General features: G+C 40.0%; 1 protein-coding gene across 3 annotated transcripts in view; it reads left to right on the top strand.

Annotated features, from left to right (window-relative positions):
* CDH8 (cadherin 8) overlaps nt 1-22,320 on the top strand; it is a 152,300-nt gene extending 129,980 nt beyond the window's left edge. For 2 of the 3 annotated variants that reach the window (XM_058846238.1, XM_058846239.1), the window contains 2 exons: nt 18,494-18,745; nt 20,261-22,320. In XM_058846238.1, coding sequence (XP_058702221.1) covers nt 18,494-18,745; nt 20,261-20,754 — 746 coding nt within the window. In that variant the 3' untranslated portion in view covers nt 20,755-22,320. Of the gene's footprint in view, nt 1-7,333; nt 7,359-18,493; nt 18,746-20,260 lie in introns of those variants that run through there. The other variant, XM_058846240.1, reaches the window with a different exon arrangement.
* Nucleotides 22,321-26,176: the final 3,856 nt, after the last annotated feature.

Below are 26,176 nucleotides of genomic sequence, written 5' to 3' on the forward strand. Positions count from 1 at the left end.
TTGAAAGTGCAGGCACTGTGTCAGGTGTTTTAAAGGAAATGGCCTGGTATAATCACGTCAATCACTGCCTTGCATGCCTTTGTATACTATGGATTATTTTATATTTCATCACCTCTACCATTAAAAACCAAATATTTCTAAACTTTCACAATAGCTGAGGAAAAAACAATTACATGCAAGCACTCTTAGATATCCCAAATAATAAGACAACTTATATCACTATTTTTTTTTAAAAGTACTTCTCTGTCACTGTGGTTTTAATACAATAAAACCTGGATTTTTCCCCATCTTTTTCCATGAAAGTATTTTTAGCAGCATCTGTCAAATACATACCTGGAGGGTGAGTCTTTTGTTCCCACCAGAGTAACTTTCATGTGTTAAAATAAGTCTTTCCCTGAAACAGTTTCTTTTGGCATTTCTGGATAAGTGTCTCTGCCATTGTCTCAGCTGCCAGCTGAAGCTCCTTCTGTGGTTTTGATTGACTTTTCTCTCTGACAATATCCCTCAGAGAGCTCTGAGGTGACTCCTCTGTTTCATTGCCCTGCTTCCACTTTGCCCAGTTTCAAAGTTAACCCCCTGACCCCAGGTACAAATTGCCAGAGCAAGGACATCATTAAACCCATCATTTCTGGGTGGATGTGCAGTGATCATCCAGAATAACAGCACCCAGACGGTCCCTTGGATGTGAGCAGCACATCCTTACACATTGCTGCAGTTTCAGCCAATTTTGGGAAACTTTGTGGCCCAGCTGCCACGTGCCAGAGGGCGTTCCACAATGGCACTGCTTGAGGGAAAGCACATGCTTATGTATTTCTAATGTGTTTAATTATCGTCCTCATTTCTTTTTTATATCAGTAATTAGACTTTCAAACTCCAAAACATACAAAATAACATCCTTGTTAGTGGTTTAATTCAAATTAAGTGATGTGCTCAGTCTTGCTTATAAATTATTATTTTTCTACCATCTGTCAATATTAGTGGTATGGAATAACATCCATAAGATGTAAAGGAGTATGGGGCATAATCTAAGAAAAAGCATTGATCAACATCTCTTTTAATAGACGTGGTTTTGTCACCAGAAATCACAAGGAATTCTTGCATAGCAAGGTGCAAGCAGTGTGAAAGGAGCAGAGTTAAAAATAAAGCATTGCAATGTATTAAAAAATAAGAAACACAAAGTACCCTATTATCTGGCACTTGTGTGTCAGGATCTGCCATCCACAGGCACACATCATGTTTCTCCAGGAGTGTTCACAGTGTGAAAAATGTATTATAAATATCATACTATCAATCTTTTTCTCAGCATGGCATTTAAAGTGGAGTTGTTTAAATAGCAAAGTTCAACATTTTTATAACCTGTGCGTGCCAGAAGAACTTCAGTTTATTGATTTTTTTATGAATAATAGAGTTAATAATGAAATTGCTAATACAAAATTATTGAAATATTTCTTTTGTAGCGTGGTTGAAAGATTTTGTTCAGTAAGTTCCTTTCTTTTGCTTCTGTTAGAAATTGTAAATTAAATTAAAACAAAAGCATAAAGATGTTACTTTGCTGAGTAGGAAGGTCTAAATATTATCAAAACTAATCATGTGATAGTTCAGGTAACTAATCTATGTGAAACATTGTCTTTCTGTGAATTAAGAATAATCAGGCATTTTTATTTTTTTTTTTCATAAAACAATTATATTTTGGATGCATACTTGCCTTTCTCAGCTAAAAAAAAAATGTGATTTACAGGCCTGAAATAACACATTTTAGTGATGGTCTGTAAGTTATCCTAAAGCGCTGAGCCCCTTTTAAGAATCATGCCTTGTTCTGCTGCTGGAAATCGTGTCAGGAACCCAGTGGGGCTGGGAGGGGAGCAGGGGACACTGTGCTGTCACTCCTCCCTCACTGTGGCAGCAGGCAGGGACACCATGGAAAGGAAAGGACTGATTCAAGCTTCCACTCCATGAATATGCAAAAAGTGATGTTCAGCCAGTGCAAACAGCTCTGCTGGAGCGAGTGGTTGTGCATTGGGTGACAAGTGGCAAGTCCCTGAAATAATTCATGTGGTTCCCTGTTTATTGTACTCGGGCTCCTTTACCCTTGCTCCTTAGACAATTCACCTGCCTGGAAGTGCTTTGGATCAGAAAACATGCTGGATCATCCTCCGTGAGAAAGTGATCAGTTTTCTTATTTGCATATCTGCCAATTCTAAGATGCAATGACATCCTGTGGAGTAACAGACTGCACCTAAGAACTGGAAGAGAGGAGCTCTTTCTCAGTGACAAAGTGATTGAGCTACGTCAGGAGGAAATCAGTGCTATACATCTTTAGATTATTCTCACATTCTAGAAGACTTGGTAGAATTCCAGGTTAATGATAATATTCCCAAGGGACCCCAATATATTCCAGTATCTCTCTTGCCAGGTAGTGGATGCATTTCTATTTTCACTGTACAATTTCACATTGCAGTTGAAGTAATGTATCTGACTGCTCTCTGCTATTCCTAGCAAGGCTACACTTCTCCATGGTGCTGCAGTGTTAGTCCCACCTAGCTGAGATTGCTGGTGCCAATATTCTCAGTATGTATCTTGCTGCTGATAACTTTCTGCTTCCTTTCCCCCTTCTTTCTTCACTATCATCACTATCAGCTGTGCTCTGTTATACCCTGAAGTTCTGTTTTTCCTTGATGTTGACTATCAGTTGAGTGAGATTTGAAAGAACTTCTCTGGCAGGGATGGCTGTGCTGTTGTTTCCTGAAGTGATTGCATTAATGTAGATGGGAAGGCAGCATTTTTCCACTCCAGTCCTTTGTCCTTCACTGACACCTGCTTCTGCTGTCTTTCCCAGCTTTCTTCTTGCATGCAAATCACTGCTCTTTCCAGACTTCTTTCTGATTAGAGCCACAAACCAGGTGAAGACTCAGTGCAGTTCTTCTGCAAACACTGCTTAGCCCTGTCTGGGTGCCAGAAGTTTCTTACAATGGTTATGTGCTTTTCAGCACTTCAGTAGGCTAAAGAGGTGACTCCTTGGTGCACACAGCTGAAACAGAGAACTAGGATCAGCTCTTCAAAGGCTAACTCAGCAGCCAGCTCCTCCACCCTGCAACCCTTCTCTCTGTTCTGTCCATCTGAATCCTTATTCACTCCTCTCCTGTATTCAGGATGCAGGACTCCAGACAGATTCCCTCTCTCCTCCGCCCTAAGCCAGAGGTGATCCATCAAGTCTTCACTGGACTGCACAGGCCAACCTGGTGGATGAACCAGCAAGGAGGGGGCCATCTGGTAAGCTGATTGTCCTCTTCCAGGCATCTCCAGCTCCTCTTCAGCTCTGCTCTGCTCCCCAGCACATCTGTACTTTTGATGCTTTTGCACTGGCAAAGTGTTTCCTGGGAGCTTCTGTTCCACGTGCTGTTAAATCTTTCCATCCTGTTTCAGTTTAGCTCTGTGGTGACAACTTCTTTCCAAGCCTCCCAAATGCAAACTTTCAGACAGCTACAGAGGAGTTGTATATGCACATTGGAAAATCAGACTAATTCCCACAGCATCCCATCCTTTCAGAGACTGCCTTTTTTTGGTCATTTGAATCAGCCACAATTACAGTTATTGCAGAGCATTAGTGCAAACATGACCCAGACCCAAACAGCATCCAGTGGGAGTGATGGGACCCAGGCTAATCCCAAATACATGCAGCCTGCCATTATGCATACATGACTAAAGAGACTTTTACTTCACTCGCTCTTAATTTATTATTTGTGCTGCTAGCAACAGAATGTTGCCAAGACGTCAATTATGTTTCATTTTATAAATCAAACTAATTGAGAACCAGATGCAATCTGAGTGAAAAAGATCTGAGGTCAGTGTTGTGCACCATATGCATGACAGTGCTTACTCATGATGAGGGAATGGATTCGACAGCTGTGAATTTTCCTGCTGTAGAGTTTCATCAAGCTCAGTAGTGTAACGTCCTTAGCTCTCTTTTCCCAGTTTATTGCATTGATTTCATAATAAATCTAAAGGAAAACAGGCAAGGGATAAAAGGTTGTGAAAACAAAACAGGAGAACAAAAGAATTTGGTCAGTAAGTTGGCTTGAAAATCTGGTTTAGTAATAACATGGATGAAAGAAATAGCAGAGAAGAACAAATTGAATCTTCAGTGTGACTTAATTTCAGACACATAATGGAAAATAGACATTAAATCAAGGTCTCAAGACTGAGCTGCTTAGCAGGCAGAAAGGTGGTGGTACTGAGTGCAGAACTTCTGCACTAACAGCAGTAAGACCTGCTGTACCAGGTCTGCCAGCACAGAGAGGCTGTGCAGTCTCCTCCCTGGGGATATTGCAGAGCCACATGGACACACTGCTGTGCTCTGGGCAGTGGCCAGCCCCGAGCAGATTGTGCAGAGAGGCTGTGCAGTCTCCTCCCTGGGGATATTGCAGAGCCACATGGACACACTGCTGTGCCCTGGGCTCTGGGATGGCCCTGCTGGAGCAGGGAGGTGGCACCAGAGGAGCCCCCGTGGGCCCCTCCAGCCTCACCCAGCCTGGGGTTCTGTGAAACATTGCTCCACCAGCCTTAAAGGTTCCCTAAGTGAAAACATAACTCCTTAAAAACACATAGCACCCATGATTATGATATTCTTGGACTTTATTTCATAGTAGTATCTATAGTTAAGTGAATATATAATATTTGGAGATAATTTTCCAGATTTTTAATCAGCTACCTTCTGAAAGAGTTAAGAGATTTGTAAGTACCACTTCTGGCTTGATGGGTATCAGATCTGACACCTCCAGGTTTCTGCAAAAAGCAATTTTTGTAGTGGAAATCTTCATGGACAATGCACTGACTATGTTTGATTTCCTGGAAATTGGTTTAATTCTGAGTAAGTGGAATGATGTCCTGAGGCCAAAGGTTCTGGTAGAACCTCTGCCCTATCACCACCACAGTATATTACCCAGCAGAGTCATATTGTATCTAAGTTCTCCTGTGTTCTCCTCATGGTTAGCTTTTGTTTTGTTTCAAATATTTGGATTTTATCCCTAAACATGAATCCCTCCCTTCCTCCCTCCCTTCCTTCCTTCCTTCCTCTCTTTATAAATGTATTGGTTGCTCTCATTAGGGAATATCTCTTTATTTTGTCATATCCTAAACACAGACTGTTGAGGATGAATTTATTAGTTGCTTTAATTGCACTTTTGTCAATTAATGAGAAACTAGATAGGAGTCTCATTTTAAACTTTCAGTTGCAGTAAAGATTAAAAGACCACCAACACTGTTCTACTAGAGGAAGAATAAACAGGCTAAAAGTGAAAACAATTTAAGCAGGAATCCTCACATATTAACTGTTAATTTTTCCTTTGATTAGGAAAAAATCTCCTTTTGTCATTAAATCAGACTATTTGCACATGGATCTTCTATTAAAAATAGAAGGTATTGATTTTTCACACTTAGCCTTAAGGCTTATCTGATTAATTATTACACAACTGACATTATAATGTGAGCTTAAAAGGCTCAGATCATGTTCCAGTTTGCATCTTGTTTTGAACCAATTCCACAAGTGTTTTACACAAGGAAGGAGTTACTGCTGGAATCACAGTCATTGTTCCTACAGGGTGACCATGACATTATTATGTGAATTCTGTGTCTCTGCATTTTTTTCAACCTGTCTGGTGTGCTGAAATAAGTTTATATTTTACATACCCTTTTATTTCCTTCTTACTCATTTTGAAGAGGTGACTGTTTAAGAACGGGTTGTATTTCTCTGTCACAGCAAATAGAGCAGTGACACACTGAACGAAACATGAAATTTTTTAATGATTTTTTATTACAGCTTCTGACATCAACCTTTAGAGAACAAGGGAGACAAAACTTTTCTTTTTAGTTGGTTGGGGATTTTGTACCACTTAGGTTATTTTCCTATCAACTCCTGATTTTGCCATTTTTATGGGTGATCTTGTTGTAAAATATGTCACTTTGTTGGTCTTCATTTAATTCTGTCTAATTAGGACGTACTTTATTTGGCAAGCAGCCAGTAATTAGCGACATATTTATGGAATTATTAGCATGTAATATTTATATAATAAATCTGCCTAGAAGGCAATCCATTCAGAGGGCAGGGAAGAGGTAGAATACATGATTTGACTGATCTTACCCACAGAGCCAAAGGCAGCAATGAGATGAGATGCATCAGTTGACCTGTCTAGTCTGGGGAGAGAGTTTGCATATCCTGAAATGATAGGATGTGCACACTTGGTAATCAGCACTGATTAGAGAGGGAGTGAAGATGGGCCCCTGTTTGAAGTGAGATAATAAGGCAGCTTGTTAGGGAGAGATAAATAGAACTTGAAGAAAAGGACCAGATGTCTGCTTGATGGCATTGAAGAGGAAGAGCTCGTGGGGTCCTCCAAAGGTAACTGATGGATGCGGAGCCGATTGCAGGAATCAGGGAGCAGTGGGAGCTGTTTGCAGAGAGCAAAGGCTGAGCCCCAGCCTGGCCTGCCTAGCCCTGGGCTCAGACTGGCAAACTTCACTCTGCCTGTGGGCTGAGGGCTGTGTATGTGATAAACAATAACGGGAACTCGGGAGGTTTGGGATTTTTTGTGCATCTGGCTCCAAGAGCTAAGCCAGGAATGAAGTCCTCTTGGTGGAGTTTTGAGGAGTTTGCTGTTGAAGTCATAAACCTTAAAAAGAGCACCAACAGCAATCTCTGAATGCTGATGGAAGTTCTCTGTTCGAAGGATATTGGGCTGTCTGGAACATGAACACTGAATTTTTTCTTCTCTTTAATGACATAACAATTTCACATCACTTTGGTAAACACAGGTAAAATTTTCTGGCTTTGTGCTGTGCAAATTCTCATTCAGTCTAACCTAAAACTGAAGCTGAAATATAGGTTATTTGAAATAATAAAAAAATAAAATGAATTCATGTAGCCTTTTTCCAACTTGCTGCTCCTTAACCTTGCTTAGCTGGGTCCTGTCACTTTCTATAACATTTTCATCCATTATATGGGACCTTCCTGTAAACTATGCAGTGTTCCCCAGCGAAGATTAAGACTTTGTGATCTCAGAGCAGTCTGCAGAAGTGATGGATTTTTGCTTGAGGAATTGTTGTGGAGTTTGGAACACTTCTGTTTAGCTTGGCTATGGGTTTCCTGTATGAATTTGGATAAAACACTGAATCACTGTGCTGCCATTGTGCTGTGCAAACACTGCAGAGCTGTGAGCAGTTCTCTGGGGGCTGGAAAAGGCTGAGTTTCAGGAGTTCTCTCAGGGAGAGGTATTTTGGATTCTTCTGAAAATCCCAGACAGGAAACATGAGGAATTTTCTTGTCAGGGGAGGAGATGGTGGAGCCCAGTCTGATGGCAGCTGAGGTACTGTGGCATCTTTGATATGAGTACTGAATACAGAGGGAGGTAGTTTAGATTCAGTCCTACACCTGCCATCTCCTTCTGTATCATCTTTATCTAATCCACTTTGTTACAGCTTCTTTGTACTAATATTTTCTATTTTTAAATGAGAAAAAAAGAACAAATCAACTTTTTCTTGTCTTGTGCCTTTTTTGTGCTAACAGGCAAGATCAAAAGATGTAGTTGCTAAAAACTTTATAGAGTTCTAATACAGTCTATCTAGCAGAACCACTTGCTTCAAAAATTCATATATAGACCATAGATTTTTCAAAACTAAAATGATTTTTCTTAATTTTTTTTTTTTCCCCAGTAAGGAAGCATAACTTTTTCAAAGTATCTACTGGGTTTATTCTGCTCACCTTTTTTGACTTTATATGTTTTTTCTTCATTATCACAGAGATTTTTTTTGGCATATGGAGATGTATTTTCTTCTGCCAGCAGAATCCCCATCTCTTCTAATATTTTTATGTGATCATGCTTTGTATTTTTATTGTAGCTTCTGCCTAAACACTTCACTTGTACTTTATCAGACTTTTCATCACAAACTTGTAGACAACAAGGAACCATTTACAAGGTGTTCCCTCAGCTTACAGATTCTTTGTATATTTATACCTCATAACTTCTCTTCATGGGATGAAAAGAAGCACTGAATAAGATGTCTCTTGTTTTGTCCCAGTTATATTTCAATTGTGAATACAAAGGTTTTACTATTTTTAGAACTCCCATCCTTGGAGATATTCAGAAGCCACCTGGACAAGGTGGGCTCTGGGTAGCTGTGGTGAGCAGGGGTTGGACCAGGTGACATCTGGAGGTCCCTTCCAACCTCACTCATCCTGTGATTCCATGAGAACTCTAAACAACTTCTGAACTGCTGCTGTAGTTTTCATAAATTCACCCATGTTAGCATTCACTTTGTAACATCTCTGTGGTGAATTCATGTGCTGACATCTTTCCCTGGCTCCTCCTTTCCAAGTTCTGTGCTGTTTCCCACCATGTACAGAGCTAAGGCAGGGTCTTGCACTCTGTCCTGGGCTTGGAATCTAAATTCACATGTGTGTGTGTTCCTGCTTTGATTCTCCATAATCCAGCTGTGTATCCCAGTCTGGAATTTGTGGCTCTTCTAGGCTTTTTCCATGTAATGTTTCCATGCTGTCTGGAAACATTCCAAGGAGTATCTGTGATGTTTCATTTGAAAACTTTTTCAAACTATTCCACTCTATAGATGGGTTATTATTTTATTTTTCACACACTGGAATTCCTTCTCTGGATGCCTTTTGCTCTTCCCTGCATTTTAAAAGGCCATGAGTTTTCCCTATGGAAATCACATCCTTGGTGAGAGGTGTGCCTGTAATAAGGCATCCTGTGAATCCTTTGGGTGTGAGACAGAGGTCTAAATTACTGCCATTAATGGTCTGATGATAAAAAATTGTTATTGTTATATGTAATCTGCATATCAGAATGTCTTCCCAAAGTCATTATCATGCTGCCTGTGTGCCCAGGGGCAATGTTAGACCATAACATTTCAGTCTTTCAAATTACAAAAAGCTAATATAACTCTTGATGACATTTACAAAAATGTATAATGGCACTCCTTTCAGGGCTCTCACAGAAATTATTCTCAGGGAACTTCAAGGGAGTTCTGCATGTATAAGAACTGCAGAATCTGGCACTTTTTACAATCAAAGCCACATTTTTTTCTTCAGTGGCACCAGCTCAAGAAAATGTTAAGTCAGAATTGTTTTTAATTTATTTTCTGACTTAAAATGCCCCGGCCAGCGTAAGCTGTATTTAACTTTCAATGCTCTTTGGCAGAGAGTCCACATTCTAAATTTCTTTTCATAGGAAGTTGTTATGTCAGAGTTATAAACCTCTGAAAATTGGCATTTTGTAATGGAAGTGCTGACAAGACCTTTATTACACCAGTACAAATAGGCAGCATTCCAATAAATGCTGGTTGCTGTTTTTATAGTCTGCTGGTTGCTTTCTGCTGCTGTATTTCAAAATGGACATTAAGTAAAAAGTAAGTGGCATAATAGAAATACATTGGTAGAGCTGGAATTTGGCTTTCACCATTGCAGCAAAACTTCAGTGTGGTTGAGAGGTCTGATTAGAGATTTAGTTTTTAAGGGCTGGTGTATGATTTACTGGTAAATTGTTTTAAATCCTTACCAAGCCCCTGTGTACATTCAGCACAGAATTGGAATGGAAAAGGTGATTATCATGGCATGGAGAAGTGGATGTTAAATTACTTCAATGGCAAGAACACATCACATCTAAGACCTAAAAGGTTCCTACTTAAGTTTTATGTTTTTTACTGTGATATTCACAGTCCACACTGTAGAAAGAAAGATTCACTTCAAACATCCGTGATTGTCTTGGTAGTCACAAGGTCTGTGAACTTTTCCAGACCTAGAAGTCACTGATGTAAGAATTGGAGGATGTGTGAGAAGTGGGGAAGCTGAAGAATATGGGTGGGAACTCTTGGAACTTTTCCATTACCTACCAAAAGCACTCTGAATTTCCCTGAACCTGATGGAGATTTAGCTCTACACAGAAGAGAACAGGCAGTCAGTGCAATGTTTAAAGCTGTCACTGTGGCCTGAGGGGCTCAGATCCCTGTCTGCCACCAGCATCTCCTCCCACACTGCATTTGTTAGGTAGGTATTCATAGAAAGATCAAGAATCCATTATCCCTCCAAGGAAAAGCAGATGGCACAGCCTTGGGATAGCTTGGCATTTTTATTTATCCTTGCAGCATTTTTGTTGGAATCTGGTAATACAGTAATGGAAAGTTCTTGGTTCAAATGCAAAATATAGGCATTATTTTATCAAAGCACTGTAAAACACCGTATCACTTTCTGAAACTTTTTGGTTAAAATAACAAGAGAATAGAATTAACTAGAATATGTAGATTTCAAAAATGATCCATCAGTCTATGCAAATTGCTGTGTTAATAATGTATTTTTAATGCTGAGCACATTTGACAGCCATTTCATCTCTCTTTCTAAACCAGAGCTTGGCAACCTGCATTAATTCTTACACTTTACAGATGTACCATTCAATGCACGTGCCATGTAGTGATGTGATCCAAATAAAGTAAAGCATGTCAAAGCAGTGGCATTATTAGTAAACAGCTTTGTGACTGGCTGCTGGAATACAGGAGAGAAAAAGGAGAGGCAAAAGCCAGTGCTGTTTTAGCACATCTCACACCCTCTCTGGCCCGGATTTGCTTCCTATTAATAATAATAATTGAGATGATAATTGAATGCCAAGCCTAAGTGGCAGCAGGGCCTTGGAAGAGATGAGTGGACAAAGCAGAGTCAGTGAGATTCACTCAGGTGTGTTGGTGCAGCTCAGACAAGGTGGAGCTTAAGCAGACCCAGAACCCAAAATTTCTTGCTTTGACTTGTTCTATGTGTCTGTAAATTTAGAAGAGAGAGGTATCATGTCCTAATTATTCTCTACCCCATTACCAATAAAACTGGTATTATTTCACTCAATGAGTGCTTTTACATCATTATTTCTTTGGCAGGGATTTTCTGTCCTTTCTTCAGTGAGTTAAAAATCCAAGGTACAAAATACAAGAGTTGCTGCTAGACTGCAAGGGACCATATAGTTATGTTTGATTATAGCTCTGCTGGACTAAAGGTCAAAGGAAAGTTTTAGAATACTTAAGAGACAATTATCTAAAGTTCAGACTTTTCCAAAGGAATAGAACTAGAAATTATACATACTATTATCTAAAGTTCACATTTTCAAAGGAAAAAGGTAGGAGGAAATGCTTATTCATCATCACTTTGCTGTTAATTTGTCTGGCTTTTTTTTTTTTTTTTTCTCTTCTGTCAAGAATTTATTTACTACAAGTTCTGTATTACACAGTAGTGCTAACATAATTATTCCCCTTTCCAAGGAATTTTAACATATGAGAATGATGTATACACGATTAAATATTACTTTGCTCATGATTCAAAATTCCCAGCAGTACTTTTTATTTCTGCAAAGGACTACATGGAAACGTGTTTAGGTTTTTTTATTCATTAGTTGATTCAGCTGCTCAGTTCTGGCATAAACTGTTATTATTTAAGCCAACTGGTACAGAGGAGAAAATAATCAAAGATACAAAATATGTGACATTTTCCAATTATTCTTCTACCAATACATTTTCTCACATGAAAAACTTTGTCTTTCCCTGTGTTCTTATTGGTGTTTTAAGGGATTGCAGAAATTCCAGGTCTATTAAAAAAACAAAATCCTTCAAGTGTTTGTTAATTTGTCATAGGAATGCTTTGTGAATTGCCATTAAATATGCTAGTGTGGAATACAACCTGCTGTGGGGCAGGAAAGAAAATTTGATCAAGCAGCTGAATTTTTATGACAAAAATTTTTTTCTTCTGCAGCTGATGTCTGCTATCAAATTTGATAGCAACCATCAATCTGCTTTTTTGAAGACATCACAAATTTTTGATATTTATGAAAAGCAGGTCAGTTTGGAATACCTGTGGATGCTTCAGTGCCCATATGGTTTGGCCATCATAAATCAGGAAAAATATACTATAAAAACAGTCTCTCTTCATTTTCAGATGATTTTGTAAGCCTTCTGTTTGACTAGAACATTTATGCCTTATTAAGCATTTATTAGATTTATTTATTAGGTTGGGCAAAAGGTCCTTTTTCTTGTAAACTGCTGTTCAAGAGCATTTTGTTTGAGACAGTCATCAAGGAGGGCCTGGTACAGCTGTAAAATACACATGACACAGTTGTATATACTGATATATTAATATATACATATGTTATCATAAAAATGTATTTTTTATAAATAGAGCCATATTGAAAATGCTAAGTTTAATCACAAAACAAAATTGTTATAGCAGTTCTAATGAACAAATAGGTTATTTTTCTGCTACTAACTATTGCCAAATTTGTAACTTACAAACTTATAATTGTACCCTTTTAATCAAATATTCCTTTAAAATGTGTTTCAGCCTGAGGCAGAAAAATTAAAAAACCCTGTATTACATGGGTGTTTCTCATAAAGCATTTTAATTTCATTCTTTTGGAAACAAGGAACTGATGCTTCCAACTTGTACTAAAGTGGAGCCTGAAAGAAATAAATCAGTTTTTCAGCTCAGGGCCGGTTTGTGAGCAGTGTTTTTTTACAAGGTGCACATGGATGAGGGTGTGCTTGGAGTTGTCACTTCTGGTTCTTGTGGTGAATCACAAAGATCAGGACTGTTCTTTCCCAGGGATTTTGTAATTACAAACAGAAAAAAGAAATTTTGCAACAAGAGAGTTGGCACGTGGGGGACTGTGGGCAGTGACTTGGGGCTGCTTTCTTTCTGCAGTGCAATCCCACCAATCTAAAGAGGTGTTACTTGTAAATCTTCTTCTAGAAAGAAAGCATGACTGAGAAAACATTCAAAAAGAATAGAGGTGACTTATACAGTGACTTTTTGAGACACCTCTGTGTCTCTGGGCAGTTTTATTCTCAGACTTTAAAAAGGGGATTGGAATCTTCCTATCATCCACATTTCTCTGCCATTAGGTTTAAATTCTGAAGAAAAACAAAAATACCAATGTCAGAAACCATCTTTTAAAAATCTGTGTTTGACATTGTAAGGTCTCCACCAGTGAATATTAACAATTACAAGAGGCATATGCATATTAATTGTAGTTATTAATGATTATACAAAGCTGAAATGGCATCAACATTCTCTTGAATGTTCTCTTCTGGTGCCTCTGTAGCTGGCTGCTGAGAGTTCTAGATCTCACATGCCTTCAAATGTCATGTGCTCTGGCTTCTGCCTGTATTTTGCTAGTTTCCACTGAAACCTTGATGATAATAATTCAGTTGCTTGGTTATTTCAAGTTTGGAGTTTCTATTTAAGAATAGATGGTGCTTTTGAACAGAGATTGGAGATGAATGGGCTGTCTGTGTCTTTTTCTTATCAAAAAAAAGCAGGGAGTGTCACAGTGAGGATATTCCTGCTGCTCTTCTACTTGTGTCAAAGAGCTCTATTTTACAGAGAATCTGAGATTTAAAAATGTACAGAAAGATAGGTCCAATAAACAGGAAGAAACATATATTTCTGCCATTCTGCTGTTTCCAGCTGTAGAGCTTCCCATTAAAATTCATTCTTCACATAAGTAATATATCCAGCATAGATAACAACTTCTACCACAAAGTCCTTAATACCATTAATTATTTGATCTTTCTGAGGACATTAAAAAAGGGATAAAAAAAGAAAGGCAGAGTTCTGTAGGTGTAAGGTGGCACAGCAGGGAAATCCACTGATCTCAACATATGAGAGACTGCAAGGGAATTAAAGAATTGTAATAATGTGTGCAGAGAAAATGATGCAAACTCACTGCTTCTGATTGTTACCTTTGTTCTGTTATTTTATTGTCTGGCTTAAAATTGCAAGTTTCATTCTTGCACAAAGTGGGAGGTGAAGGAGTTGACTCCTGCCTGCTAATTTCACATCCTGATTGCTGTCAATGCCATTAAAGTCACTTGTGTCCAGAAAATCCAGAAGTAGCTCTGGATTAAAATTATTGCATTTACATTTTCTCAGAATCTTTCATCTAATAACCTCAAAAGAGATCTGGGTGATTTGAGAACAGTTGTGGAATCTGCAGAAAGTGCTTGGCCCTGTGGTAATTGTTGTGGTTATGCAAACTACCTTTGTCTAGAAACCACACTGCACATCTTTCAAAGACCTTCTGCATTGTCATTCTTTGTTCCAGCTGTGAGGAAGATATTCCCCAAACAGTCACAGTTATTTCAAGAGGCTGCTTGTAAATTTTAGAGACTGAGAGTCAGCCAGGGAGCTGAGCCACCAGGTTTTTTAATGTGTAGAATAGGCAGACGCGAGCTCCAGCTCGGAGCTGTGGTTGTGCATGCCCAGAGCCGTGTCTCTCTGACCTGACACCGATGCTATGATGATTATTCAGATCTTACACCATTCCTGGAGCCTGCAGGACAGGCTGCAGCTGCTGCTCCTTCCTGGGTGGCTGGTACATCACCACGGAGAGGGCATTCATAGGCTCATGACCTTCTCCAGCCCCTTCCCCACGGAGAAGGGCACAGAATTCCAGGAGATTCATTGTGCCAGGGAATGTCCAAGGCCCCTGGATGTGCCTCACTGGCTGGAGGAGCACACTCAGTGTCTCTTTGCCTGTGGCAGACAGCTCAGAGCTCTATGAACAGAGAGCTTTGGGCGCTTCCTGCACGTGCTTTGCCCTGTTTTGCTAAAAGTACCATGAATAAATAAACAACCTGAGCAGTGCTATAATGAAGGATCAGTGGGTTAATTGGGAAGATGAGGGGAAGGAGATTGTCCCCTCTCCTGCTGAGCACCTGCTGCCAAGTTAATTCATGCAGCAGTGCTGGAGGCTGTTCCTGGAGGAGATTCCTGTTGTTTTGTCAGCTCCAGGAGAGGGGAAGGTCCACAGAAAGGAGAAAGCAAATCAGATAAATTGAGTTTATTGCTGATCAGCTGCTAGGATTTATCTTCAAGTTCTAGGAACCAACTAAAATGTCAGCAAGGGAGTCACTGTTCTTCACTCAAAAGCCACATCTTCAGCAACACCAAGGTATATTTATTTTAAGACATAGCAATGAAGGGGAAAGAATTTATTGCTTAACAAAATTCCTAAGTCAAATGGAGGACTTGCTACCCATTGGCAAAACAATTTGGTCATTTAATTTTGTTTTTTGTATTTTCTGCTTGTCAGTTTCTTTTCTTTCCAGGCATAACATATTCACTTTTAGTCAAATATGGTTTCTAACAAAAAACAAGCAAACAAACAAACAAACAAAACCCCAACTAACAACAAAAAAATCCAACCAAACAAGTTATCTGTAAGAAAAGAAAGTTATTCTCTTCTCCTCTTCTGAATGGTTCTGACTGTCCAGCCATTGCAACTTATTTTGCACTTAACTAACAGTTACTATTCCAAATATCTTGCACCTCTTTTGCTTTCTCTCATTTCTTCTGAACTTGAATTGATAACCAGTACTGGTACCAGGTGGTTTCTTACACTCAGCAAAGCTTCACTGCTGGACACTTTATTTTCTCCATCTCTCCTCCCTTTCACTTTTTCTGCCCCTTTCTGTTTGTCTCTTTAGAGTACATCCTTCCTTTTTTCCCTCGGTTACACTCTGGTTTTGGCTTATTAGAATTTTCTGCAGCAGACAGGATGGCAGGGAGTGTCTCAGGAGGATGGAAAGGATCTGAAGCTGTTTCCAGCAAGTGCAGCTTCTCTTTTTTTGTTCCTTCCTAAAGCAGGTGCCTTTGCTGTTTTGCATATCTGTAAAGTGCAGGGCTGTTGGGCTCAGCACATCAATCCTGTGCTCCAGCTTGGGCAGAGAAGGACTGCAGCAGGTTCACAGGGAGGAACAGGCTGTAGCAGTAAGGATTTTAGAGCTCTGTGTAATAGAACTGTAAAAGTCTCTGGAGTTTGGAATAAATGACTACAGATGTGACACCTCTGAGTGGGATTTGTCTCAAAGAAAGAGCTGGAAATTGAGCACCACTTAGTTCTTTTCTCTTTTGAAAGGTTAAAGCAAAAGGATTACGGATGCAGCTTATGCTGGGATATTTTTAATTTTGCAGGAGAATGACAATGGACAGATGAATTTATTTTCCAGTATTTGAAAGCAGGGAGGGGTGCCAAAGGGGAAAAGAAGGCTATCAGATCAAAAAAGGAACTTTAACACATCATGTAGTCACTCTTACTTTAGTAAAGCTCTACACACCCATATTCAGGGAAACTGAGCTACAGGATTATTTTTCCAACATAACTTTTCCCTTTTTTCCCTGCAGAGAGCAAGGATGGCACTGGAAGTGGTTTAACCTGCACACGTGTGTTAACACTTCTGGCACACCCGCCCAAGGAGGAGTGCAGGGGTTTGTTCATTTCCAAATGTGTGTTAATTATTGACTTCAGACACACCTGACTTTTCCTCTGCAGCACACTGGCACATGTGACACTGGGTGTCATCAGGGACTTTGGTCCTATTTGAGTTGTCAGAATTCTTAAGAGCTTATCCCTGAAATTTGTCTTCAGTAAACACATATGCTTCCTTTCATTTTAAAAAGGGCACAAGGAAGAGCTAGACTATTTATTTAGCTCCAGGGTGCCATCAGTTTTGATGTGACTGTTTCCAACTGGAATAGATAAAACCTCAGGATTCCTGTGGGTAAAAAAAAAATCATTAGGATTACTTTTTGTTCTGCAAAGTGACCATATTTATTCTGCTTTATGAAGGAGTTAATTTTTAGATTGACCTTCACGTGTTGCATAATCTAAATGTATGAAAAATGCTGAAATGGTTACATCATCTGCAATATAAATTATAGCAAGAGCCTCTCTAGGCCAAGTAAATGTGATTGGTAAGTGATTCTTCTGTGGAAGGGATAGAAAATTATAGAATTACAGAATGGGTGGGAAGGGACCCGATCTTCAGGAGAAGCCTATTATCATATGAGCACTCCCTGTTGTTTTCTTTCTTTCCATGGAATGACATTTAGCATTGCACGTGTCCATTTTAGAACATAAAATATCAGGAGCTTCCTTTTGTTCCTGATGCATCAGGAAATGAACCTCAACTCCTTCTTCCAAACAAGATGTGCAGCTTTATTTTTAAATTGTCATTGGATCCCACAGCAAGACTCTCACACACTCACACTCGCACATTCCTCTTCTGTGTGCCTCTGAATCTTTTTATGAAACAAAACACAAACACCAAACTAATGCAAGTCAACATACACTCTGTTAGTATAATTCCTAGTATTGAATTATTACTTTATTCCACAGAATAAAGCAGTCCAAAGTCAGAGAATATTTAAGTATATAAAGAAATCAGAATTTTCTGCATATTTGACATGCCACTAACCATGGTTTATACCTGAGCACTATGACACATACAAGATTATTGGTATCTGTGTGTGTTTGCAGTTGTCTAGAACCTGTAATTTGTATAACTATACAAATTAAAATCTGTATCCTTACCCTAAGAAAAATCAACCTGTATTCATTTGATGGTGAACTGAGAACTGAGTGACTCTGAGAGATTTCACTGTGTAACTCTATGGCTATGGAGGATGCCATGCAGTCAGATGCATGACATCCTAAAATTAACTTTCTTCATATGTGTGCAGAGGTAAGAATGTCTTAGACTCATTTCCTGTCTGCCTCCATGGGAGATACAGCCTGGTTTGATCTCTTTTCTTCATTGAGGCCAAATAAATGTTTAGATCACTCAAAATTAGGCCCACGACTTGTAATGCGTTTAGCTTTTCTTTTGTCTTTGTATTAAAATGAAGAACTTTTTATAGCAGTGGGAAATGTGCAGTTCATGGTTGTAAGAAAAGGAAGATCTGTGTTAATTGGTGAATATGCTTAAAGTTTGGGTTACTTTAATATCTCATTTCTCTCTTGCTTTACTGGCTGGATTTTTATGACTGTGTGACTTGAAAAAAATGTGAATCATGTTGGGAAGATATCTGTAGTGCTGAACGCAGAGGAGAAATAAGGGAATGCCATCATGGTCTTCTGAGCATGTGGCACAAGGAAATGGGTATATTGCACTTCTTCACACAGCTGGACAGAACGGGGAGGCATTTCTGTGCCACATGCTGCTGGCACGAGGAGCTCGTGGAACCTCGCTGTCACTGGAGGACACAAAATGATTCACATAAACACCTCTCAGTGTCAGGACAGAAAAACAGTCCCTTATTCTCTGACTCCAGTATTTATAGATTCTCGACAATAACCAGGGATTGGATAATTAAGTTACCACCTTCCCAAGCACACTGGTCATGAGAAATGTCCATCAAAAGACATTTCTTAGAAGGAATGTGATAAACAACTTACGTTTATAGAACTTTCATAGGAAAGTAACTAGAACTATGAAAACATTATCAGAAGGCTTCAATTTCTAGGGCGACATTCTCACCCTTTCTCCTATAAAAATAAAAAAGAAAAATGACCAATATTCCAAACAATCAGAAGGCTCTAGTTTCAGGGTGATCCCTTGAGGTTTCCTGCACGGGGAAGAGCTGTGCGCTGAGCCGCTGCCGATTTTTCCTTTGCAGATAACACCCTGAGCATCCTGGCCAAGCACAGCGGCTTCAGCCGGCAGAAGCAGGAGGTGTACCTGCTGCCCATCGTCATCAGCGACAGCGGCTCGCCCCCCATGAGCAGCACGGGCACGCTGACCATCCGCGTCTGCGGCTGCAGCAGCGACGGCATCGTCCAGTCCTGCAACGTGGAGGCCTACGTGCTGCCCATCGGGCTCAGCATGGGCGCCCTCATCGCCATCCTGGCCTGCATCATCCTCCTGCTCGGTGCGTGCACGGGGAACCCCTTCCCACCGCCTGCCAGGGCTGGGCTTCCCACGGGAGGAGGGACACTCTGCTCACACAGCACCTGCTGCAGGGCTGGATCCCTCAGGTGCTGAGAGCTGGGCACAAGCAGAGAGAGCAAAGTCCAGTGCTGAAGCAGTCACACACACGAGTTACAGGAGAAGCAGGTGTGGAATGGGAAAATTCAGATCAGGGTGTTGAGCAGCAAGGTGAATAGTGGACTACCCCATGAAAATGGATCTGTTATATGTTCTTAGACTTGCATTAATCATGGAATCATAGAATGTCCTGCATTGGAAGGGACCCACAGGGATCGTGGACCCAGCCCCTGTCCCTGCAGACCCCCCAGCAATCCCCCTGGGCATCCCTGGAGCGCTGGCCAAAGGCTCCTGGAGCTCTGGCAGCCTCCTGCCCATCCCTGGGGAGCCTGGGCAGTGCCAGCACCTCTGGGGGAAGCAGAACCTTCCCTGATCTCCAGCCTGAGCCTGCCCTGGCCCAGCTCCAGCCACTCCCTGGGTGCTGTCCCTGCCCCAGATCAGAGTGGAGCTGCCCCTGCAGCCCTGGGGAGCTCTGCCCTCTGCTCCTCTGCTGCAGCTGGACCAGCCCAGTGTCCTCAGCTGCTCCTCAGGTGGCCCCTGCAGGCCCTTCCCGAGCCCCAGCTCTCTCCTTTGGATGCTTTCTTCCAGCTTTACCTCTTTCCATGATATATATTTGTATTTGTGTATTTCTATTATGAGTTTATTCTGGATTGTAATGGCACAAAAGACACTAAAGCTTTACAAGGTAAGCACTATGGTATGTTTTAATAAAACATGCAATGTTTGTATACAACATCAAGCAAGTGAGGGAGAGAACAGTGAAAGGAGATTCCTATTTCTGCACTTTGCAGCTTCACTTTGTGACTGAGGTTTACATCAGTAACTGAGGCTTCAGCATTAAGCTGCAAAAACAAGCAGAACTCATTTAGACTTTTTTATGCATCCATCCACGATTCTGAAATTGAGCTAAGCTCTTTCTTTCTCACTTATTTTCTCACTCTCTTTTTAGTTACGTAATAGAGGTCTTGCAACAGGTAGAAAAAACACTGATTTCATTCTCCCCTTAGGGCTATGTTTTCAGAAAAACACTCTCTTATTTTTGAAAACACCATCCCTAATGTAGATCATTATACACTACATGAATAATGATAGCCCGACTTCACTTCCGAAGGGAAAAGTTGAGGCTCAGAATTAGAAGTATGAGAAATCTTATTGCTTCTATAAAATTGAGCTTTGGATGTAAATACAAGCTGATAATCAAAGATTATATGACCAATCAGAGCTCCTGATCAAATTTCCTTCATGTGAAGGGGGTTGAAGTCGTAGGTCTTTCATCTTTTCACCCTCACTACTCCCAATTCCACCAAAAGCAACCTCTCACCTCCCCCAGCTGCACTCACCGTGTGGTGTTTGGATTGGAAGTGTTGTGCCTAATCAGCTTGTGGTGCTCTCTTTGCAGTCATTGTGGTGCTGTTTGTGACACTAAGAAGACACAAGAATGAGCCTCTAATCATCAAAGATGATGAAGATGTGAGGGAAAATATCATCCGCTATGACGACGAAGGAGGTGGAGAGGAAGATACAGAAGCGTTTGACATTGCAACTTTGCAAAATCCGGATGGAATTAATGGATTTTTGCCTCGCAAGGATATTAAGCCTGATCTTCAGTTTATGCCCAGGCAGGGTCTTGCACCTGTTCCTAACGGTGTTGATGTTGATGAATTTATTAATGTAAGGCTTCATGAAGCTGATAATGATCCCACAGCTCCGCCATATGACTCTATCCAGATTTATGGCTATGAAGGAAAGGGGTCAGCCGCTGGTTCCCTCAGTTCCCTCGAGTCCTCCACATCAGACTCAGACCAGAATTTTGACTACCTCAGTGAATGGGGTCCTCGCTTTAAAAGACTCGGAGAACTTTACTCAGTCGGAGAAAGTGACAAAGAAACTTGACAGTGGATTACAAACTTTTTCCCTGTTGACTTAATGATCATGTAATATTCTAGGGCCACTGCTGTTAGTTAAAACTAATGTGGCTTTTTGTTTTAGAGGCAAGTTTAGCGCCAGTCATCTATAAAATCAACTACATTGTAATGTTGAACCAAAAAAAAAAGTATATGTTAGGAGGTTAAGTCTTGTGGAGTGTGAAGTAAAGTATGTGGAGTGTCTAGAAGTCTTTGGATATTTGATATTCACTTGACCACTCTGAAGATGGAGATTTGGATCTTTGATTATCTTCAGTGAATTGAAAAGAACAAAAAAAGAAATTGGTGCTCTCTTAGGAAACGGACTTGCAGGGATTTGCTGTTGAACAGTAGCTCCTGCCCAGTATGTGTAAAACTAAAGGTTTGTTTCTGCATTGCCAACAAAGATCCCGCCACAGAAATGTTCAAAGCAATATCTTGGTCTTCTTAGCAATGCTGAGCAGAAATGGCATTGCCAATTCCTACTGGCTCCTACTGTGCAGTGACCATCCATTGTACATACGGTAATTGTTGGCCACGTAACCACAGACTGAATATCATCTTTAAATATTGTGTCAAGCCTTAAAATATTCACATGTTCTTAATCCATTCCAGTGATGGGTAATAAATACTACTAATGTGTAGAGATTCAGAGGCAGGGCTGCAAAACCTTGCTTCACAAAAGGATCTTTTTCTAGAAGAAGGATCAACCCTGTGCTTCGTCTTCTGAAAGAAAAAACTGTGAAATGGGATGGACTTACATAAATGAAAGAATTGCTGATTTTATTGCTAAAGATCGAATTTATTTGTTTAATCTTTGAAATAAATATTTTATTGATGTCCATTACTGCTTTTATTTATTAAGACTGATAATCTATAGAGTAAGATTATGAAGAAAACTAAATTATATCAGTTAGATTTTTTTCTCTCTATATAATGAATGTTTCATACATGTACATTTTGAAAAGAAAAATGACAAATTGTTGCAGGTTAAAGCAGTTCCCTGTCCATTTGCAGTAGCTGAATTTTAAGAGAATGCTGGCAGGCATTAAACCTAGCCAGAGAAAACTTTTGACAGTTTTATATCTTCTTCATAAATCTAGTACCTGGTGTTTTTAATACAAGCACAAACAGCTGGAAGTAAACTGGTTCATGTGAATATTTAAACTATAGACTTTTAGAAATCCACACATAACACAGTACAGTAAAAAAAAAAAACCATGCTTATAGTTCTCCACTGTATTAGAGCAGGAACCAGTGTGTACATAATTTTACTGCTTCTGTTATTAGCATTTTTTTCTATAATATTCATAGTGATGCACCAGGGCTCTTGCACACAGAGAAAGAACACTAGAAGCTGCAAGCATACTCAATTTGTAATGCAAACTTGCCATTTAGAAGTAGCAATTGTATAAGAAAACTACGTATTACATGCAAATCATTTTAATTTTCTACTTTGTTTTGGAGCTATATTATCGTTTGTTTATTTACTCCATGTATTGTATTCAGAGAAACTCCTGTATTGTTTCCTACTTTGTGAAATATATTTTTATAAATACTTTTCTTGTTATTGCTTTTCTTTCAGCTTTACCTGGGCACTGCAGAAATCAATCTTCCAGAATAACTTCATAGTTTTTTGAGGCATGTAGTTTCTTCAAAATCATTTATTTATCAGTTGAATACAGACAAAATAATAAAAAAAAAAAAAAAAGAGGAAAAAAAGGAGAATATTTGAAACAATTTTTACCAGTGATTGTAGAATTTTGACAGTGATGGGAGCACAGGAGTTATGAGTGTCTGATTCACTACACCATGCTGAAAAATAGCCTCACATGATTTTTGTTTAAGCATTGCTGGTTAAAACAACCCACTGACTTGAAGCTCCTCAATAACACTTGTTCTGCAAACAAAGAATTCTTAACACATCACCCCCAGTTTTGCCTGTATTTCAGATGTTAACATTGACTTTGCTTTAGCTGCAGCACGACTTGGTTTAATGACTGTAGTCTGTGGGCAACTAATACATTAATACCACTTTGATATGTATTATGAACATTTTATTGAAATTCGTGAAGTACCAAACATTAAGTTTGGTTAATTTACGTTACGCTGCATTAAAATAAAAATTATTTTGAATAACTGAATCTAAAACTTTTGGCAAAACACTGAACCAAACAGTAAAGTCCTCTAAGGGTAGGAAAGAAGCTATCCTGGAGATTTCAGTGAAATCAAAGATATTTCTGTAAATAACTACAAGAAAAGCCAAGCACACTCTTGCTCAGCACTTGCTCTGGGTGCCAGGGTGCTCTGAGCTGCCATGGCAGATCCAACACCAGGAAAGGGATGGGGAACTGAGCCACTTTCTGGTGCACATCCCAGTCCTGGGAGCCAGGGAAGGTGCTGTGAACGTGGATCATTGTCTGGGGCCACATCAGCGTCCAGGGCAAGGCACTCTGGAGAGTTTAGCAAAGCTCTTTTGTAGGAAAACTCACAAATGGAAACCCTTCTGATTGCCTTTCTGATTGAAAGTTCCATCTGAGACCACGACAGTGCATTCAGTAATAAGATTTCCAGGAAAAAAATCCCATCACTGGCCCTGTAGGAGAGGCAAAGCATGACAGAAATCTCATCATTGTCAGTCAAAAAGACATGGGAGTCACTACAGCTGGGCAGAGCTCTAAATTGGGCATTTCTACAGATTTTAAACAGGAATAGCTACAATGCAAAGGGGAGAGGAAGAATTCATGAATTTCTGACCTGTCAATAGAGATGCGTTGTTTCTTGTGTCATTGTCTCCCCACCGAAGGGAAATGATTAATTCTGCAAACTAATTCCATGTAATTTGAATATAAAATTTATACCAATACATGTTAGAGGGTTAAATGTCAATCATTCAATTTTTCCAGTACTTCTCCTTTTTCTGACAATTAACTCAGCATAGAATGATTTTGGATAACAGCAGTATTTAGGGGGATTAGATCATACTGTTCTACATTTCACATCTAGATTTAGCCATAATAGCGACACTCTTTTTAAGCATATAAAAGTGCAATCTTTTTCAACAACATTTAATTAGCAATTGACTCATTGCAAGTGACAAGGAAAATGCATTAAATTAGAATTATTAATACTGATACATTTGAAAAGTAAATACTCAAAAATCTTTTGCAAGTGCCGAGTGCCTTAAGGTCCCATTGATCCTGGCCTGCCTTCACCTGGCTGTGCCTCACATCGTTTGTCACAAGCACTGAGGTAAATCATCCCACCCATGAGAGCTGGAATTCTGTGCACATTGTAAGGACACAAAATTCAGCTGAGGCATTTCAATACGAAAGTGCTGTGAAGGGAATGTGTGCACATGTTTATTAAATATAACTCGGATGGCTGGAGGTCCTCAAGGTGCCCTGTCCTTTCCAGCAGCTGAAAGCAGAGGCTGTTTGTGTGCTCTGACCTTGAAATCAGATCATGGCAAGCTCATTTAAATACATTTTTTACCTGGTATCATTACACCTTTTTGTCTGTGATGACTTTGAAATGACTGTGAAGTAGAGAGGAGAGAAAATGGCTCAAGACTTTCATTTAAAATCAGCAGTTGCTGATCACAGGAAAAACATTTAACACTATGGCAACTCCAAATCCCATCAGCTCTGTGGCAGCGCAGCAGTGACAATTCTCAGTCTGGAGAACAGACAGGATGTCTGCAAAATAGTCTGCTTGGAATAACTCTATTTGTACAGCTCTGCGAGAGATGGAGCTGCTGATTTTAATAGAAAGAGAAAAATAAATCAGCTCTACTACATTCATGCAGTTACATCTCCCTACAAACATGCGTGGCAGCGTTTTTTAACAGCCTGCATGGCCATGGAATTCTAGAACTGGATAAGTGGGTTTAGAAAGCTTCTCCAAGGCCTGTCCAGCTGGGGGAAGTTTTTGGCAGATATCCTTTTCCTGTATCTGATTTTCTTGGGATATAATTTCAGTCTGATGGAGCTGTTGGGCTGTTTGTCCTCCTCTGCCTGCTCCTCTCTTCACCACATCATCTATCCTGAGCAGGAATGCTGGGACTATAATGTCAGGAAGTTCATTCAGACCATGCAGCTCTTTTTCAGCTGGTCTGTGTTCAGGGAGTAGAAAATGCAGCTCACCCAGGAGAGTGAGGTTCCTTCCTCCTCCAGGGAAGACTGAACAGTCTGAGTTTCTTATACAAAATGACTGTTCCAGTTTTTAAATTATGCTGAAAATTCTGAAGCTAATGATGGTGCTTTTAAATTAATAGAAAAGTATAAATAATAGAAAAAAAAAAGTTCATTAGCGGCAGACATCCACAAGTGTTTCTGATCAAGAGAAGTGAAAAGTTCATCAAAAGTTCATCAGAATTGCAGTGCCAGGAGGCAGGGAATGGCTGCCAGTGGCAGAGGGCAGGGCTGGATGGGATCTTGGGCAGGAATTGTTCCCTGGCAGGGTGGGCAGGCCCTGGCACAGGGTGCCCAGAGCAGCTGGGGCTGTCCCTGGATCCCTGGCAGTGCCCAAGGCCAGGCTGGACATTGGGGCTGGGAGCACCTGGGACACTGGGAGCTGTCCCTGCCATGGCTGGGGTGGGAATGGGATGAGCTTTAAGCCTCCTTCCTAACTGGGCCATTCTGTGATTCTGTGTAAAAAGGTTGCTCAAAAAAGTGTTTTTCAGATTTGGAAAGTTTTTAGCAGTGCAGGATGTTCTAATAAATTGAAGCTTAGTAAAAATAAAAATATGAAAAAATAAAAAGTGAGACCATTCACTCTTGTTAGAGTTTGCTTTCAGACCACAGCATGTGTCATTAGCAGAAAATAGCAAGTACTGATGGAGTGAGCAATGAAAGCTTTCTGTGCTCTATCATTCAGATAAGTTGGACTTGTATTATTTCTACATTTGTATACTATTTGTGCTAGATAATATTCTGGCTTTGCAGAAGGTGGAAACCAATTTAACTTGCTGTATAATTCACAGAGATGGGTTTTGTAATCACACTGCAAAATGAGTCTAGCTGCTGTATTACACAATACTGATACTGGCTTATGTGCTGCAGAACCAGACCCTCTCCAACTAATGTCACAGTATTTTAAATGAGAAAATATAAAAGTCCTGACAATGCTTTTTGTGCAACTGCAACTAAGACATCTTCCAAAATGGCTAATAAAAGCGAGCTGAAGCTCAGTGTTGCTGGCAGAGCCCTGTAAATGTGCTCATTAGCATTGCAACACAAGCATCTCTTCTTTTTTCCTTCTTCCTACCCCCCACACTGCAAACACCAAACCAGTGAGATAAACAGCAAGAAAATCTCAGCCTTCTCTTCAGAGGGGATGTGGAATAACTTGCAGAATTCCCTTTCTTCTCCTTCCACTGTTTCTGGTGCCTGCATGACAGAGGTCTGTGG

Source organism: Poecile atricapillus, chromosome 10, assembly GCF_030490865.1.
Source record: "Poecile atricapillus isolate bPoeAtr1 chromosome 10, bPoeAtr1.hap1, whole genome shotgun sequence".
NCBI classification, from domain to species: domain Eukaryota; kingdom Metazoa; phylum Chordata; class Aves; order Passeriformes; family Paridae; genus Poecile; species Poecile atricapillus.